This window comes from Neomonachus schauinslandi, chromosome 8 (genome assembly GCF_002201575.2).
Source record: "Neomonachus schauinslandi chromosome 8, ASM220157v2, whole genome shotgun sequence".
Lineage (NCBI taxonomy): Eukaryota > Metazoa > Chordata > Mammalia > Carnivora > Phocidae > Neomonachus > Neomonachus schauinslandi.
This window is the reverse complement of record NC_058410.1, coordinates 28,324,397-28,343,636: the sequence shown is the minus strand read 5'-3', so window position 1 is coordinate 28,343,636 and position 19,240 is coordinate 28,324,397. Positions and strand designations below refer to the sequence as shown.

Sequence of the window (19,240 nt, the reverse complement as noted above, 5' to 3'; positions counted from 1 at the left end):
ATAATTTAGGAAGATGGAAAGAGGCATCTAGGAATGAAGAAAAATTATACATCAGTAAGATGCTAAGCAATGTGGACATCCTTGCTAGTATTCAACAATAAGAAGTACTTATTCTGGGAAATCTAGCTATGATATTCATAAGCATTCATAAAACTGGAAGTATATCTCCAAATGATATCAACTACTCACCTATTTGCTCCCTGGGTAACAAAGAAAATCTAATCAAGAGCAAAAACCTTCCTTTTTCACTTAGGTATTATCAAGCCCACAAGTAACAAAATAATTTAAGTAAAACTACTTTATAAACTCCAAAACTATATACACATTAAATAATAACATATATTTATTATTCATTCAGATCGTAAGAAGAAGGATAAAAAGCAATGTCATATCCTCTTGTCCGTCCATAAGTAATCACTATTTTCTCTCCTCCAGATGAAAATCTGGTGAGTAATGACGAAAGAAACAAGATACTCACTCTGTCAGAGCACAAGGATAGACTAAACTGTTGGCAAAACAAAATTAACCAACACTGAACCCAAGACATTGAAAGTAAAGCCAAGGTTAGTATTCAGCTCTCAGAATCAGTTTTTCCAAGATCAGTATGCCCCATACAAAGAGACCACTTTCTTTTAGCTTTAAATTTCACATCTAGTAAGTTAAGAGGATGCCCTATTATTTGTATAATACAACTATTAATAACAGCTTCTGGAAATGAAAGTGCTGATGTTTTCCTAATACCTCAACTATTTAGCTCTGCAAAACACATGTAGTCTCATTTTTCTGATTAGAAAACCAAATGTCCAAGAGGCTAATTATCTTCCACGTATCACAGAAATACTTCGCTACAGCCAAAATTGGAACCAAGCATTTCCAAGTCCCCTAACCTTTTCATTACAATGGACAGTTGCTATTTGTCCCTGCGTAAGGCCTGCCATATGGACTAATCTACCTAGAAAACACCAATTTCAAATCATCAGAATGTATCAGAGTCCCCTTAACAAACGCATTCTATTCTCACAGACCTCCCTCCCCCAACATTCACAGGTTCTTCTCTCAAGTTTAAAAGCATTCTTCCCCAACCCACAAAAATTCCAATAGTGAGTTTTTATTCCAAATGTTCATTTGTAAATCTGTTCTTAGAATGTTTATTTCTTAGTCCAGATCAAAAAAACCCAGTAGCATGGGGATTACTTCTTGTTCTTGCTGTGAAAAACCTAGAAATATTAATTTAGGCATATATAAATCAAGGAATATTTATTCTGGCTCATCTATTTAACCCCAAAACTTTATAGAAAAACCCTACTATAATTTCTTATCGTTGTTTTTCTCATTTTCCTTTATCTAACACTTGATTCTTTACCCTTTGCTTAGAATGAATTTCTTCCTTTTATCATTTTTAAAAATTACTTTTGGTTTTACTTGAATACATAGTATAGTGTCAGCTTAATTTCTTTTAGGAAGGAACAGTATATACACAACTGTAAATGCATTTATTTACAAGTTAAAAATAGATGACCTCTGCAAACATTTTGTCTATGCAAACTATACTTAATTATACAATATCATTAACTGAGTTGAACTTAACATTAAAAAAATGTCCATTCAAAACATACCTTTTGATTTTCTTCTTTAAAAACTCTCTCTTCCCCTGCTAAACGAGTATGCTTCCTCAGGGCACTTGGAGAGATGTCAATTCTCCTTAATGTAAAAATAAAGTCTATTTGTAGTCACATTAACTTTATGGTTCAAAAAATTCCTCAGAACTGTTCATTTTAATAAAGGAAATAACTAGACAGTTATTTCTCTCCCAAATAAACCTTAGCATTGTAACATTATTAATCTAATTCCAAATAATTAAGAAATAAAGACTATATCCATTAAAAATAAATTAAAAATGCTTCAGTATTTTTACATATAAAGTCTGAAGTTTTAAAACAAATTAATCATTAAAAAAACCCATGTTTTGATTAAATTGAATATTATCATCCTAAGTGTCAACCTTCATACAATTATACCTCCATATCTTCAATGAACACATGAATAGGGTTATTTGTTCCTAAATATCTCCAATATTTTTACATAATCAGTGGATCTTCAGTTTTATGCTGTGCCTTTCCTTGCCTTTTTTAAGCTAGTATCCGTTGCCAACTTCTCAGAGCTTCTTCAGCAGTCACCACCAAAACCCTATCTACTATGACTAAGCACTAAATACTTTATAACCAATACTAACTGTCACCACCACCCTGCAAAAGAGGCACTGCTGTCCTTATTTGGTAGATGGAAAAAACTAATGTACAGAAATTAACTAACTTGTTCATCACAATGCAATGAAGTTACAGAACCAGTATATGAACATAACTGCCTGACTTTTAACATTCATGCTCTTCTTATGAAAAACAGTTCTACCTGTTACCAAGCATTTTTATTTTACAAACTTACTGGAAGTAAATTAAATAAAGGGCTACTCTAGGCATCCAACTTCCTCCCAAAAAAACAAATGTGGTATCTACTGAATTCCTTACTGGGGAGTGATTAAGAGTACTGTAAGTTGTAAGAACCTGTTTAAACCAAGTGAACTGAAAATTAAAAAGAAACAGTAAATTACAAACTTTTCAAGGCTGGAAATACACTTATTCAAGGTACAAATCAGAAATAAAACCAAAGTTCATTTTATTATCATGATGATAGCACAGTTCCATTATGATATTGTTTAAACGGTGTCTATCAAAACATTTTTTATACACCCATACAACAGTGCACATACCTGTGTATCTCAGGGCTCTTTTGCCTGGTACTATGTTCTTCGGTGGCTTTCTGATACGAAGTGAACCTCTCGTTTAGGGTCACTGCAGCTGATTTGAAGTATTGCTCTGTTGATTTAGGAGAAATACTGCCCAATTAGTTATCTTTACTTCAAGAAAGATTTTCACTTGTGACAGAAGGGCATTTGGCAGGTGAAAAGAAAATAAAAATACTCAAGAAACCTAGCAGAAGAGAATCAAGTGTTACAAAGAACTCCTACTCTGTCCCTTTTAACTTTTTGTACCTCAACAGGTAACGAATACAAAGTTCCTCAGAGGGCACTATCAATACTACATACAATCCAAGAACAATAAACAGATTAAAATTGAGAATCTCGAACTTAATTTCAATAATGAACTACTTCCTCAAACAGAACAAAAAGGAACAGTAAGTGGACGTCCTTATACCTTGCCAATATGAACCAATGAGGTTACTTCAAGTAATCATTTGCAGAAAACAAAAAATACTGAAATAACTACACAGTTGGTTTTAGTACACTAGTAAAATTATTTCATCAAGTACTACGTTGACAAAAATGGATTTAAGAAAAAAATGAATAGTACCATTTCAATTCAAAAAATATTCTTCAAATCAATTAACACTAATTACTCCAAAAATCTGGCATCTTGGCAAACCCGACATATTTGCTATTGTTCTCTTGTCCTTCTTTCAAATTTAAAATTAGTAATATCAATACTACTTTTTAAACCATTCAAGATACGCTGTAAATGTAAAATAGAAAGACGTATAAAGTCATGAAATGTTACATTATGAAGCAAGCTATCTGCTTAACAGGTCAACATACATCTGTGTCAACTTACCGCCCAATATCCAGCACATGTCTCATAACCAATCATTAAAACTTGAAACGGCCACTACAAGGGTAGTGCCTCAATCATAATTCCATGAAACCCAGGAATTTGAGCTAGCAACTCAGTTTTTATGCCATTTTTGCCAGGAAGACAGAAGATTCAACTTTGCCTGTATCTTTCAACAGCTATTTTACTTTGAAACATGGATTTTGCCATTTCAAAACATATTCCAGGACCTAGTTACAATGAAAAAGAAAACATCACTGGGCATTTTCAGCTCTAAAGTAAGAAAGAGCTGTTCAGATCGGTTGTACAATACCAATAATGAAACATAACTACAGATCTTTAAAAAAAAAAACAAAAAACAAAAAACAAAAAACAAAAAAAAAAAATGAAAAAGAAAAAGAAAAAATTTTATCAAAACCTGATCTCAAAATTCAGCAATAAATTGTAAAATGTGGAGACAGGTCAAAAAAAGGTAAAAAAAAGAAAAAATGTTAATGTTTCATATTTTATGTACCACAATATGGTCATAAACTGGCTCACAAACCTAGTTATGGCCAAATAACAAAACCCTTGTTACCATGTTTAAATAATTACAGTCAAAAAGAAATTCATTCACTATTCACTATCTTGACACATCAACTGCATAAAGAATTTGCTAGGAACAAGTTTCAGCTATTACAACGAATTATTCTCATATAAAAAGACAAAACTTGTTTAAAAAAATGGCTTTTAAGACCAACAACCATGTAGCTTCCTGGGTAAGAACCTATTTCACAGTAAGTTGCCTTTTAAACACAGAAAGAAAATAACAAAAACAAAACAACCTAATTGCCCAAAAAGTCACACCCTAAAACCTTTGAAAATTATTAGTAACTTTGAATTACATACTGGTGAAAATTGAGCATCATTACTTTAACTGAAGTGAACACCCTTATCATCTTCAGGACTTAAAGAAATATAACTATCATCCTAACTAGTAACTATTCATAAATTCACTACTCGTCTAACACATTTCTAAATTTCTTAAACTTTTTTTCCTTAAAAAATTCCAATACATTCTTTTCCAGCTTATCATTTAAAAAAGCTAAGTATTAAAACCAATTAAGTAACAAAAATATAGACAGAAAATCAATACTGCTTTTCTGCTGGTTTCAGGTTTCTTTAAAAATTGAAAAGAAATTCTTAATAATATTCAATAACAATATGACCTCACTTTGTTATAAATCTATGCAAGAGTGCATTATAAATCCTATGCATGCAAAGAAAAATCATCTGTAAGCATTCTGCCCTTCAAGTACAATGACACATTTCAAGAAGACTTCCTGTTAAATAAATCTTTATCAGTTTTATCATGATATAGCTTTTCAGAGTGTGTTTCAACTTCTATTTGGTATTTCAATCACTTTTTATCAAATATCTCCACATGGGTCTTAATCCTAGCAAGACTGATCACTCTTTCACAAAACTATTCTTCCAATTTCTAATGGTATCTATGTAAACTTGATAGCCCTAGAGTACATTAATTAAAGCCTAACTGTTCATTTTAATTTGCAAGAAATATTTTATTCACAATAGTAAACATACCTTTAACATGATGAACCAAGGACACAATGTGTTGAATAAAAGACTCTGAAGTGCTTTTGCTGGCCTGTGGCAACTTAATGTGGTCAAAGATGGATCGGAATTCTTGTTCCTTCTTGACAGAATGGACAAGTGTACTAGCAAGTAGCCTGTCTTTAGTCAAGGAAGCAGGTCTGGAGCATATCGGTAACAAACACACACACAACAAACAAAATATACCATTGGTTTGAATACGAAATGGGAGTATGTTCAGAAAATAAGATAATTAATTAGAATATTAACTAAATCACCACAGATTATTTCCTGGGCATCAATGTGGAATTACCTGTTAGAATCATCAAGAGGAACAGGTGCCATTTTGAGTTTGACTTCAGGACGATGAGAATCACTGGCTATCATTTTGATCCTAAGTGGGCTCTCCTCTCTGAAGGTAGACTTTTCTCGTGCATCCAGATTCTTGTGTAGAGGGGGACTGTAATCAAAGAGGTCTTTGAGCTTTTCAGACTTTACCTGCTCAGGTGACTGAGTTTCTTTCTTTACTGTTATTCTCTCAGAACTTTTGTCGTCTTCCTTGTGCTTATCTTTTGCAGTGCTAGGCCTTTCCACTACGTAGCCAGTCTCTTTAAGTTTATAATTTTTTTCTTCTCTAAATCCATCACTTTCTCTATTGCCTTTCAATGAAACTTTGGACTTGTACTTGGGTCCTTCCTCCTCAGTATTCCGGTGAGATGTAGTAGCAAAATTTTTACCCTGATCTGCAAGGACTGACTTCCTGAACTGTCTATAATCCTCTGTCTCCTCTGTGTCATCCCCTTCTGAATCATTAAATTTTTGTTTTCCAGACTCTTTATCACTAAAGTAATCTAGCGCTTCCTGGTCTTCCCATTCTCCCTCTGCCCTCCCTTTCTCTGATCCTTTCTCCTTTGGAGCCTCTTTATCCCTGGTATTACCCCTATCAAGCAGGAATACTCTAGACTCTTCATCTGTGAACCTGTGAATAAGCAGAGAAGAGGATGGTAACTCTGGATTGCATTCACTGTGGATCACTTGCATACTTATATGTATGAAGATCTATATGACCGGCGAGATCTGCCCAATATCACAGGACCAGTAATAAAGAGAAAAAAAACCTTACTGAAAAGTGCTTTCTTCAGATTCCACTTTAAAAGAACATTAAAAGCATCTATATAGCACTTATGTACTGAGTTTTTAAATAAATTTACATATTAGATCTCCTGAAGTTTAAAAAGTAAAGCCTTTCCCAAAAACCTGTTCTAGTCATAGACCACAATTCTGCACTAACAAATCCGATTATCCAGAACTTCTATAACATGCAACAGTTTAATTTTTAAGGCTAAAAACCACTAATAAACAGTATACTTATCTATCAGAATTCTACTTATAATTATACTCAAAATTTCAGACTGTAACACTTACCTACCAAAAGAAATGAGTTCACAAAAGTGAACTTAAATTAGTTAATATTTAATATTCTAATTGAATCACAAAACTATTTCATATATACTTTGCTGCAGAAAATGATTCCTGGCAATACTAAGTACAAACTGTATCAATTCAACAAGAAATTTAATTCTAGTTTGTACAGCACTATCCCATAAATAGCCTGCCTGTTCTATTTTCTCACTCAAGTCAATCAAACTACATTAGCAACCAATTTTCACTGAGTTTTTTAGCAACTCTTTAGCAATGCTTGAAATCAGAATTTAAACAAAGTATGTTTCAAACATTACTAGAATAAGAAATACCATTATCTTTTCTATGGTCGGATAGTTTTACTAAGAATTGGCAGCTGCATGTATTAATACCACACAAGTAAAAACATGTACTATAACTACATTATTTATATAAGTTACATTATAATGAAGAAAACAAAGTAAGCTTTCAATGCTCTAACACAAAATTCATCTAAGATCTTACATATTAACCATCAGTTACGCTTTATGCTACTCAATTTCTTGTTTACATTCTTAATTCTGGACTGACTGAAAACAAAATTAAAAAGAGAAATATAAATTAGCTTCTATTAAAACAATTTCCAAAGTTAACCAGATGTAGTATAAACAACTTGAATTATAACGTTGTGAGTGAAAACAGCTAACTACACATCACGATACAATTTTAAGTCTTATAAATCCAAACAGAATTCAAAGAACAAATGTATTATCATCTAAATACTTTAATGCTTACCTTTTTAAGAATTTTCCTGTCTTTGCAGTTTCCTGATCTCCACCATCAGGATAAAATGAAGAACGTCCCCTAGCCTCATCTCTTGGAGCATTCTGTGGTGTGATTGTCTTTGCAGGGCTTCTTCGTGAAGGGATATGATGAATTGGACTATTCTGAGAAGGACTGTACCGACTAGATCCATTTCCAACAGAACCAGACCCAGACCTTTCAGGACTATGCTGAATGGAATGTGAATGCTGAGAGGGGGTGTTTTTTGCAGAGTGGACTGTACTGAGCATGGGGGCATCAGAGCAAGATGAACTCTGACTAGGTGGTGTAGCAATCGGTGAAGGACTATGAGGTGATCTAGGACTATTATCATAAGCTGAGAGGCCAGGCCAAATATCACCAGATGTGGCTGATGATTTGTTAAACTCATCAATAGATTCAGATGGGTCATGTTCAAATGTATCTTTCGGCTCCTCCTGTGATTTACTTTTCAAAGGACTCTCTTCTTGGGGCTCCCCTTCAGCTTTTTTGGTTTGTTTTTCCTGAGACCCTCGTCTTTTAGAGACAGGAGATTTGCTATATGGGGATGAGGAACGAGAAGAGGATGATCTTGGAGACCTAGAAGATCTGTATGACCGGCGAGATCTGCTTCGGGATCTTTGAGAAGAAACGGATCTTCTTTTTGGACTCCTGGAACGTGAACGACCTCGTCTAGGACTCCTAGAGTGTCTTCTATTCCAGACAGGTCTATATCCACCTCGATGATATCTACCTCCTCCTCCTTGATAATACCCTCTGCCCCTTCCTCTGTACCCATAAGGTCGTCTCATTCCTCTATTATTTCTGTAATCTCGGCGATAATCTCTAGAATAAATACGATCTCTACTACGAGATCTTGAATATGTCCTGGAACGAGACCTAGAACTAAAAATGAAATAAATATCAATGCAAGAAAAATAAACTATTCCATTCTACCACTCTAAACACTTATGGTTGAACGTAACATGTCAATAGTCAAAACCAAAAATGTACATATGAAAAACAAAACCTCTCATTTATACAAAAGTTTACTGTTTTTAATGAAGAAAGTCTCACTTCTAAGATAAATATTGAGAGGATAAACGCCTTAGGAACAAAGGCACAGAAAACAGGAAAATATCCACCAACAGGACATACTAACAAATTATAGTAAAGCTATACAGGCACTTAAAGTAAAAGAATATTTAATGGCATAGAAGAATATTCATCAATGAAATACTACTGGCTAAATTCATACATAATACTGAGACATCAGAATCAGAAACAATGAGAAACTATAAAATAATACAAAAGATGGCTTACTGTCAAATAATTCTCACATTATCCAATTTATCTTTTAATGTTATAAATTCAAAGAAATTCACCATACATGCACAGTGTAAGAATCTGAGATCTGAAGTCACGCTAACTGAAATCAAACCTAAGCACTGCCATTTACTAGCTTGCAACCTGAACAATTCTCAATCTCTCCAATTCTAAAATGAAAGTAGAAGAGATTCACTTTACAGGGTTGAGAATAAATGAGTTTAGCATTGTGTCTAAACGTAGTAAGCACTCCATGAATATTAGCTGATTATCATTATTAAAAGAATTGAAACACAGTAATTCACCTGTATCTCTTCTTTCTAGAATGCGATCTTGATCTTGATCGAGAACTAGACTGTGATCTAGACTTTGATCTTGAAGAATGTGATCTAGAATTGGAGCGACCCATTTCTTTTCTCCTAGTCAACGAGAGCAAAAAAGTCAAAAATCACAATTCAATTAAAGAAGTTTCCCATTCTTATTTATTTTCAAAGACCAACTAAATTTTACAAGACATAGTTTCTTAACGGATATTACTCATCACCATTTTCATATGAATACTAAGACAATTCTCCCTACTTATCTTCACCTGCATGACAGTTACTGTATACAGTAGGTAGAAGATTTCTATGGACTGCACCACCTATGTGCCTCAATTCAAAAAGGCAGCAGCTGCATAAGCCAGAAAGAGCAATACAAGAGTACAGCAGCATGTTAGATGTTATTCCATGCCCAATACAAATGCCTACCTGTCCTGTAAAAAAGATAAATATCAGAGTAATATCAGATAAGGAACCTGAAACAAAGAAAACACAATTGGCATAATACTAAAAAAAATAAATAAACCTAGCAGACTGTCATCCTAAATGCTTTATGGCCTTAAAATGGGACTACATTGGGGCACCTGGGTGGCTCAGTTGTTAGGCATCTGCCTTCGGCTCAGGTCATGATCTCAGTCCTGGGATCGAGCCCCGCGTCGGGCTCCCTGCTCCGTGGGAAGCCTGCTTCTCCCTCTCCCACTCCCCCCTTGCCTGTGTTCCCTCTCTGTGTCTGTCAAATAAATAAATAAAATCTTAAAAAAATAAAAAAAATAAAATGGGACTAAATTAACCACTCCTTATGTATAATACTGCATGATTTCACATAAAAATGGGCTTATGCGGGGCGCCTGGGTGGCTCAGATGGTTAAGCGTCTGCCTTTGGCTCAGGTCATGATCCCAGGGTCCTGGGATGGAGCCCTCATCAGGCTCCCTGCTTAGCAGGGAGCCTGCTTCTCCCCCTCCCTCTGCTTCTCCCCCTCCCTCTGCTTCTCCCCCTCCCTCTGCTTCTCCCCCTGCTCATGTTCATGTTCTCTCTCTCTCTCTCTATCTCTGTGTCTCGAATAAATAATAAAAAAATCTTAAAAAAAAAAATGGGCTTATGTGACAATGCTAGTTCACCCTGTAGCTTTCTGGTAAGTTGATGAAAAAGGATAAAAAACTGGAAAGACTGCTTGAAGAAAGATATTGGAAGTACAAGAAAAAGAAAAAGTTGGGCACCAATATTCAAACTTTTCTAAACACTACTTGATATCTAGTGCAATAATCAAACTTCACTGGGTACAGAAATAACAGGACTAAATAATTTAGAAGATCTACTCTTCCCAAAATTATACAAACTATATATATATACACATATATATATATGCCTCCCAAGTTTATTTCTGCTATAACTATTTCTAAATTTCCACTAACTTATTACCAAAATAATTGTTTCCATAAAAATGGACTCACTAAACTTCTAATAGTCTGCAATTGCCATATGAACAATTCCTCCCACAACTGAATATTTTTGAAGGCATTTATTTGATCTACCTAGGCATTGCTCAGTATTATGAAAACAGTATTTAAAAGTACTAAGATTGAGTTGCATTACAGAAGCAGCAACATGTCTGCACATACTTCATCAAAAACCATTAAATGACAAATTCAAGGTTTCAGATATTTCAAAATAAAACATAACTATCCTAAAGACAAATATTAGCTCTATCTTCTCATAAATAAGAAATACATAAAGATAATTATCTTCCTCCGAGTTGTAGTTAAGAATGAATGAGTCGATACATTTAATACAATCAACTTTAATTACCTTAACACCAATGCAAGGGTGTTAAAAAGTTGTTACGGAATTCTCTTATATGCACACGGAATTCCTCGGAATTCCTCTTATATGCACACGGGAAAAGGAGTTATTGGCCTGAGTCTAAGTTGATGTGTTTATAAAAGTGGAAGGAGACACACAACAGAGAAGCAAGAGAGATAAAGAGAATCTTTTTCCTACAACTTTTAAAATCTGGCTTACTTCATATAAGCCACCAAAATGAAACAAAACAAAAAACCCAAAAAACAAAACCAAACCAAAAAAGCTTCAGACCACGTCACTTATAATCACTCAGATTCATAAATTAAGTAGTTGCATTTTCTCAAATAAACCAAAACTGAAACTAGAAAAATGAATGCTATTTACCTTGGGTTTTATGCAGGATTAAACAGTCAAGTGAAGTCTTTAAGATACTGTAAAGTTCTTCCTGGAGAAAATGTTCTGAGAAATTAAACTCTAAATTCAAATTCCTAGCAAAGAAAAAAAAATACAAGTTTGCTTTATGGTAAATTAAACGCCCACTGTTCACAACAATGAATTATACTGGCACTGAAATAAACTCTTAATAAAAGCACTTATGATTTCAGGGAAAGGGAAACTCATCTAGGAAATAAACTTTTAACCATAAAAGCTTAAAGAATTTTTTTTGTTTTAATCAAAATGTAGAAGTGTACCATGAAACTGACAGCATTTTACTTTTTTTTAAAGATTTTATTTATTTGAGAGAGAGAGACACAGCGAGAGAGGGAACACAAGCAGAGAGAGTGGGAGAGGGAGAAGCAGGCCCCCCACTGAGCAGGGAGCCCGATGCTGGGCTCAATCCCAGGAGCCTGGGATCATGACCTGATCTGAAGGCAGACGCTTAACGACTGAGCCACCCAGGCGCCCCGACAGCATTTTACTTTTTAATTTAAATACTTGAATTCTCATTTTAGTAATCTGGGCTTTAGAAAACAGAAGCTATGCTGCTATCCTATCAGAAAATTTCAAAGTGGCTAATATAATGCCAAATATGGTATTCTTGGAATACCAAAACATGTCATCTATCAGTAGTTAGTACTCATAATGCTGTACTTATAAATTACCTAAAGTATGAGTTTTTATTTTTAATGCTTTGCTACTTATTCTTTATTCTCTCTTGGCCACTTCCTTTCTACAGTTTAGTTTCATCTGAAACTGGTTTTTAAAATTCTTATTAACAGCTATCACAGTAACTCTAAGCTCAGTGCCTAAAAGCATTCTGATACATGTACAGACATTCCAATAAAAGAACAGGCAATAAATGAAACAAATATCTAATGGATTAGATATCTTCCTAAACTAATTTACCATTACTATGAAAATAAATTTAAATTTTGTGCAAAATATTAAGCAGTTATCAACACTGAAGAGGTTAGCCTTGTAAGTAACATTCAGTGATTGATCACCAATTACGTGCGAAGGACAGTCAAAAACCCCTAGGGGAGCAGAAACTAAAGAAGAGAAGATTAATTGTATTCATGCCTAACCTCAAGGAATTCACAGACCAATTTTAAATTTAAAAAAAAATACACATAAGTATGAGAATCTGTGACTCTTACCAAAGATCCAATAAAAAAAATGCAATAAAATTGAAAATACAAAGGAAAAGAAATGTTAAGATTAAACTGGTGAATTAAGAACATTGTCCCTATATACCCATGACCCTACAGTTGGGGAGATTAAGAGATGTGAGGTTCAAACTAGGAAGAATAGGAACTAATAATTAAGGGAAACATACTAAAATAAAAAAAAAAATTAAAAAAAAAAGACCATAGATACAGAAACAAAAGGATTTCTAAAGTGCAGGCATGTTTAGTTTTAAAAATATCAAATCCCCCCAAGGGGGCAGAAAGAAACCAATCTTCTAAACTGATGCGTTATGAAAACTTTATTCTGGACCCAGAAGTCCAGTAATACTGATTCACTGCTGGAAGTGATGCAAGGCTCATTTTAGCTAACACTTCCCGTAAACAATTCTAAAAGGTTAATTTTAATTTCCACATATCCAAAGAAAAACCAACTGCCAAATCCCTCTTTACTCCAAATCATGACTTCTGAAATTCCAAAAAATTATACACTAGAAATAACAAAGGGAGGAGGGCTGTAGGCTGTTACACTAGTAGATACAAATTCTTGTTCACAATCTATAAATATGGTTAAGTATTCATAAAAAGAACCCCAAAATCATGTGAAGTATGACACATATTTAATAGTATTTAGTAATATTTAATGCAAAATATATTTAACATTTAATAACAATATTTAATATAGTTAGTACAAAGGCTATAATCAGCTCAGCAAATATTTTTTAAATGAAAGTCTATGTAAAAAGCACTATGCTAGGTTTTATGGGAAACAGGACTATGGAAGAGGTGCATGCTCTCCAAAACCCAACTAAAGAGGAATAAAAATCAACAAATCATAGCCAAAAACATCTGAATACCAACCATGTGCTAAGAACTGTGCTAGGTGACTTTAAATAAAATCATCTCATTTAATCCTCATAATCTGATAAACTACATGTTAACCCATCTCTCAAATAGAATTCTAAGTTGTCAGAATTCATCTGAATTTACGAAGTGTCTATTATATGCCAGGCACTATTATTCTAGCACTGAAAATACTGTATTCAAGTGAGACATTAAGTTTCCTACTCTCTTGGAGCTTATTTTAAAGGGAGGGAAAGAGAGGCAGAAAAACCCACAAGATGATGTATTAAGAGGTGGAGAGGAGGACTACAAAGGTGGGTCCTTGAGCCCTCTTTAAGAAGAAAACATTAAAGCTAAAGACAAGGTACATTTCAAAGTTACAGAAAAAGAAGAGCATTCCAGGCAGAAGACACAAACTTGGCAAATTCAGGACAGAAAGACCACTAAGAAAGTTGAGGCACTCTGATCATGGAGAGGGTGTGAGATAAGGTGAAAGAGGCAGGAATGGACCAGATCAAATTGCATCTAGAAAGCAGGCCAGAGTAAAGAGTAGATTTTATTCTAACTGCAATGGGAAGGCTCCGCAATCAGGAAGTCACACCATCAGATTTACATTTTAAAATGGCTGCTGTGAACAGCATGAACAATATGGAGAGGAGAACAAGGAGATAAATTAGAAGGTTGAAATTCAATACAAAGGTGACCTGGAAAAGGTAGCAGCAACGAAGTTGGAAAAAAAAGGCAAAGTCAGAATCTGGTTTGGAAGTGCAGTCAACAGTATTCGTTCACAGGTTGTTGGTGTGGAGGAAAGAGAACTGGGAGAGGGGAAATTCAATGGTGTTCCTAAATTCCCGGTTTTGGGCTCAAGCATCTGGGAGATGTTTAAGTTTGGGAGAGTAAACAGATTTCTTTACCCTTTTAGGTTGCCCATGGTCACAGAGTGTAAATGGTTAAGCCAGAATTTGACCCAGATCTCCTGATTCCAATTCCTGCACTCTCTCCAATACCCTGACAGGTGCTTGATGTGGCCATAACCTATATATAGAATTCAAAATGCCAAATCAATCTTCCCTTTATTACAACCAAGATTACTTACTAACAGACTGTAAAAAGAGAGAGGGAATAAATTGCTTTATATATTTTTATCCAAGTGATTCACCAACAAGTGAGAAACTTATGAGAATAAATCAGGATTTATTTATAAAGTTCCTAAATACCTTAAGAAAGTCTATCTTTTATGCGATATTACATTAAGATCAGCTAGAACACAAGTGATGAAAAGAGCAGACAACAGAGTTCAACAAAATACTCAAGCTAAAGCCCCTCAAAATGGATTCTTTAAATAAGAGCCAAGTTTTTGTTTTAGCAGATTCAGGAAGTTTGGCTGCCAGATTTCTATAAACAAATTATTGCTATTCACATCTTTAATAATCCTAAAAATAATATCCTAAGACTATTATTACAATAGACTAGGTTCAAAATCCTGACCTGACCATTAACTAGATGCTCAAGTTACCTTAATCTCTTTCAGCTTCAATTTCCACAAGTATAAAATAGGGTTAACAATAATGGTACTTACAGGTTTAAGGTTACTTGAACTAATGAATGTAAACAGCATAACATTTTGCACACAGTATACACTCAAACATCAGCTATCATTATTGGTAACTGGTTTGTGACAGTTTTTCCTGCAGGTTATCTAATTTTGCTTCAAGTGATTCTTGTAAGAATGCTTAGTATTTTTGATACAACATTAATCAGCATTATAAATGCATAATAAAATGACTGAAATTTTGCTTTATTAACACTCCAAAAAGAGGGGCCTGTGTGGCTCAGTCAGTGGAGCATCTGCCTTCTGCTCAGGTCATGATCCCAGGGTCCTGGGAATTGAGCCCTGTGTCAGGCTTTGCACTCAGCAGGGAGTCTGCTTCTCCCTCTCCCTCTGCCTCTACCCCTGCTCAGGCTCTCTCTCTCTCTCACTCTCAAATAAATAAAATCCTTAAAAATGAATGAAAAACTCCAAAAAAAAGGTAAATAATATTAAAATTGGTACACGCTGGCAATTACTAAACCTAGATGATGAGAGCATGGGTGCTATTTTCTCTACTTTCTTGTTTGAAAATTTCCATAATTAAAAGCTTTTCAAAAATGGTAGGTTTAGTCACAAGTTTTTAGTTCTTTGTCCAGCTTCTTGTCATCCTGCTTTAAAACAAAACAAAACCAGCATGGGACTGAGAAGAATGCCTGCATTCTAAACCAGGCTGTGCCACTCCCTGGTTAATAGGCTTTTATAAATAAGTTTCCTACCTTTTTGCTCTCTACCTAAGTGGAGAAATACTGGATCAAGTTTGAAGACTCCACAAAATATTACACAAATGTAGACTAGATTACTACCACCTTAATTTTGTACATTATTTTTTTCAGTCCTGTAGTCAAATAAAACATTAATGCTTAAGATTTTGAGGTAACACTAATGACCACAAAGAATCTGGATTTGAAAAAGGAACAAATTTATAACCTAAAATTATAATGTAAACATTTATACTTACTACCCAGAGATATATTGGGCTTCTTGATTCCCTTATCTATGTCTTTGTTGATTAATAAATCACTGTAAATTACATAGAATTCAGCTAGTGTTCAACTAAGGATTCTGAATGTAGTTTCTGGAAACTCCCAATCCAAAGTTCTATGTAGAACTGAAAAGACTTGCTCTATTTCTACAAGTCTTCTCATCACACAGTTAATTCAGGTAGCTGAATTCAATAAATTCATCTAGACCTGAGTCTATCAAGGGGTTTTTAGAGGTCTTTGAGTCCTAAAATACTAATGTTCTTAAAAGAAAAATCTCCTATGCTACCAACTATCTGAATGAAGGGGGATTCCAATGTTTACCCCAATGTTACAGTGAAAACATGGTATCCTTAAAACAAGATGGCTATGAGCCATCAGTACATAAACTTTGAGTTGTTCACCAAGAGTTATTTTAGACATACAATCCTTCTCATAGAATTACTTATCCTGAATTGGCTAGAATCACATAAAAATGCAAATAAGCTTGTAGCGGTTTTTCCTATGTAAAGATTCTCTACTGTCTAAACAGTAGCCCAACCATTCCAAATAGAGTCTCAATGGGAATGAGAATTTACATGAGGATTAAGGAATTCTGGTTTCCTTTTTAATACCGAAGATAAAAGGCGCTCCTGCAAAAAGATGTGTCTGAAGTAACTATATCAGTTTTGGTCACATTTGCCTTCAACTTTAGTCTTAATTTTTTCAACCTAAAACTCTTAAAAAAAAAAAAAAAGACATAGAAAAGTAGTTGCCAGCACCGCTGCTTGATTCTAATAAGATGAATCTTAAATGTGAAGAAAGCCAACCTATGGACTTAAAGTGGGGGCAAAGTCCTTAACCTTAACTCACCACTCCCACCCAATTACCCCAACTGTCTACCTATCATGGTTGCAACATTTCTGACTCGATATAAAGACCTGAATCACTTGCCAAAAAGACGTGGTTTCGCTTGTACTACTGGAAGACTGCCTTTTGGGCAAGGGGTGAGGGGGCGGGGGAGAAACAACAGGGCCACTCATCAGCTAAGGCCTGCTCCCCAAACTAGGAAACGGTAACTAGGCACCAACTCTTAGAATCGAGTGCACACCTTCGCTTCAAAACAAAGTGGGTTGCCAGGGGGATCCGAGATTAACCTCGGAGAAAACTGTCCCGCGACACCGAGGGCCGGAGGCGGATACCCGCGTCAGTGACGAGGGACAGCAGACCACGTTCTTAAGGGAATAACAAAAAAACGGGGCGTAAACCGACGAGTAGCGTGAAGCCGGGAAAAGGGAATTTAAAGACGACGCGAAAACGGGTCAACCTACCCAAAGCACTTTGCTGCAGGTCACAGTTGTTTTATCAAAGCCCCAAAGCCTGGAAGAAAGGTGGCGCTCCCAGCCAATGAGAAGCGAACACAAGCGGCACCTCCAGCGGCCTCAGGAGCCGTAGGCTGAGAAAGGAGGAAGCGCGCGTGCGCCGGGCGAGCTTTCAGTCGGGCGCGCGCAAGGGACCAGGCCGAGGAAATGGGGGAAGGGTTGAAGAGGAAGATATGCGCACGCGCACGGGAAGGCCGCGCGGTCTCTGGGTTTCGAGCCAGGTTCGTAACCGCGCGCGCGCGCGCACCGTTCTCGTTGCTCGCCCCACCCCCCACCTTTTCGACCTATAGTGCCCCAAAAACCTGAGGGGATCTGATGGAGAAACGCATAAATAACGGCGAAACGTCTCCTGGGTCCTCCTGCAGCCGCCAACCCGTCACTACCCACAAAAGATTCAACAATATTCACTCGTCCTCGGCATTTACTGCCGAGTGATTTGAATGCAGCATGAGGCCTACCTGAAACGCCGAAAGCACCGTGCCCGGGACTTATCTCCGTTGTAACTACACAGCGGCCATTTCCCGACTCAAGAACGGGAGGAAAACCATAGAGGTATCTTCGACGCGCTAGCTCGTCTCCGTCACTTCCGATTTGGGGCGTGGCCGCCAGTGCCGCTAAATATCTGGACTAGCCCCGCCCACCCTTCCGCCCTAAACCGGCTCCCTAGCTATTAAGATGTTTCCTGAGGCTTTCTGGGAAGTCTCGTGGCTGGTCTCGCGCGATGATCTGGCGGCTCCGCCCTCCGGCCTGGAGCTGCCGCCTCGCGGCGGTGACGGTAGACGGTGGGCGGGGTGTTTTGTTAGGCCGTGAGGTCTCCTGGCCACAGGGTAGAATTCGCGCGAGTCTCTAACTAGCTTTGAAGGTACACTCTGGGCCTCTCTGTCGGCCCCATTTTTTGCTTGTTTGGTCTGTTCTTTCTGTGGTGCCGACTCAGACCAAAAGCAAAAAGCCAATCTCACGCCGAGGAAAAGACAGGGAGGCTAGAGGGCTGTTCGCTCACTGAGTCTCCTTTGCCAGCAAGCGCCGAGTTTCTTCTTGGACGCCTTAACTGAAACTTGGAAGTGTCGCTTTGCTTTGATATAAAATGTGCCAAACGCACTTCGATAGTAGAAAAAGGGCCACGAGCTAAGCCCCCTTCCAGAGCGGGGTCAGACCAACCCCGCTACCCCCAACGGAGTTAGCACCGCAGAGCTCTGAGCATGTTAGGCTGTCCTGGTTTGCATCAGAGGCTGCTGCTTCTTTCCTCCCGACGCTGCTAAAGCATTACCACTTAGGCACCTCGGAATGTTGGCATAGGCATAAAAAGAATGCAGAGCACGAAGCGTAACGATCATTTGTGCCGGCCGAGAAACAGCCCAATATAACTTGGTCTGCCAGAAATATAAGTCAGATTATAAATAGGCAAGCCACGTTTGATTTGGACAGAATTTCAAATAAAAGCCATAGCTCATTTTCTATTAATATTTGTCTGGGCTGCACTTTCTTCCTTAGGCCCTAAAACCGTTATTACTTTGATGTTTAGGGACTTAAACTACCTTAAAGGATTTCAAAGTTATAATTAGCAACCAGTCTTGTGTCAGTTAAATCCAGTGTTGGGCCCTAGTTGTGAATTTAACACTGTGCTTCGGGCATTCTTTCCTGACAATCCGATTTACCAGCTCAACTAGAAAAAAATAACTTCATTTTCATGGGATAAATTCTTATTTTTCTCTCACTGTACAGCTTGCCCCTAGCCCAACCACCATCACCACCATCCGAATGTGGAAAAAATCATCTTTGGCCTATGTGGTGCACTGATAAGTCCCAAGCATTTAGTAGGTGCTCAATAAGTATTTGTTGAATGGGTGAACTATATTAAAAGAAAAAAACCTAACCATTAATAGCTCAATAGAACTCTACTATTCTGCATGTATGGGGGGTGGAAAGTTGTTGAAAGGTTTTAATCAGAGGTCTGACATGATCTATTTGAAAAAGA

At 36.5% G+C, this 19,240-nt stretch overlaps 1 protein-coding gene across 3 annotated transcripts in view; it reads right to left on the bottom strand.

Annotated features, from left to right (window-relative positions):
* BCLAF1 (BCL2 associated transcription factor 1) overlaps positions 1-17,877 on the bottom strand; it is a 30,026-nt gene extending 12,149 nt beyond the window's left edge. Inside the window, exons 1-8 of one of the 3 annotated variants that reach the window (XM_021693682.1) lie at positions 17,724-17,877; positions 11,250-11,353; positions 9,050-9,163; positions 7,413-8,318; positions 5,530-6,195; positions 5,208-5,377; positions 2,768-2,873; positions 1,617-1,701 (exon numbers count right to left, since the gene is read on the bottom strand). In XM_021693682.1, the coding sequence (XP_021549357.1) occupies positions 1,617-1,701; positions 2,768-2,873; positions 5,208-5,377; positions 5,530-6,195; positions 7,413-8,318; positions 9,050-9,153 (2,037 nt within the window). In that variant the 5' untranslated portion in view covers positions 9,154-9,163; positions 11,250-11,353; positions 17,724-17,877. Of the gene's footprint in view, positions 1-1,616; positions 1,702-2,767; positions 2,874-5,207; positions 5,378-5,529; positions 6,196-7,412; positions 8,325-9,049; positions 9,164-11,249; positions 11,354-17,723 lie in introns of all 3 variants that reach the window. The other 2 variants (XM_044917669.1, XM_021693684.2) reach the window with 2 other exon arrangements.
* Positions 17,878-19,240: the final 1,363 nt, after the last annotated feature.